A 274-nucleotide genomic window follows, 5' to 3' on the forward strand; every position below is an offset into this window, starting at 1 on the left:
CTGCTGCTGCTGCTGCTGCTGCTGCTGCTGCTGCTGCTGCTGCTGCTGCTGCTGCTGCAGCCTGCGCTTGAGCTCGACCTGCATGCGGAGGTCTCTGCGCTGCTCCTTGAGGCTGCGGCGGCCAGAACGCGTCAAGTCTTTAGCAGCAGCAAGAACGAACTTGACAGCATGGTGCAGCAGCAGCTGCAGCGCGCGCGCAGCTTGCTGCTTCCAGCTGCTGAGCTGCGGCTGCAGCCGCTGCAGCTTGTCCCGCAGCAGCTGCAGCACGTCTGCG

General features: G+C 65.3%; 1 protein-coding gene across 1 annotated transcript in view; it reads right to left on the reverse strand.

Moving 5' to 3' along the window:
* Positions 1 to 139: 139 nt before the first annotated feature.
* Positions 140 to 274, reverse strand: part of ETH_00039210 (uncharacterized protein) — a gene marked incomplete at both ends in the record, with an annotated part of 2,742 nt that continues 2,607 nt past the window's right edge. The window contains one exon of the mRNA XM_013375302.1: positions 140 to 271. Within this exon, the coding sequence (XP_013230756.1) occupies positions 140 to 271 (132 nt within the window). The remainder of the gene's footprint in view (positions 272 to 274) is intronic.

This window comes from Eimeria tenella, genomic scaffold (assembly GCF_000499545.2).
Source record: "Eimeria tenella Houghton genomic scaffold, Eth_scaff2659, whole genome shotgun sequence".
Taxonomy (NCBI): domain Eukaryota; phylum Apicomplexa; class Conoidasida; order Eucoccidiorida; family Eimeriidae; genus Eimeria; species Eimeria tenella.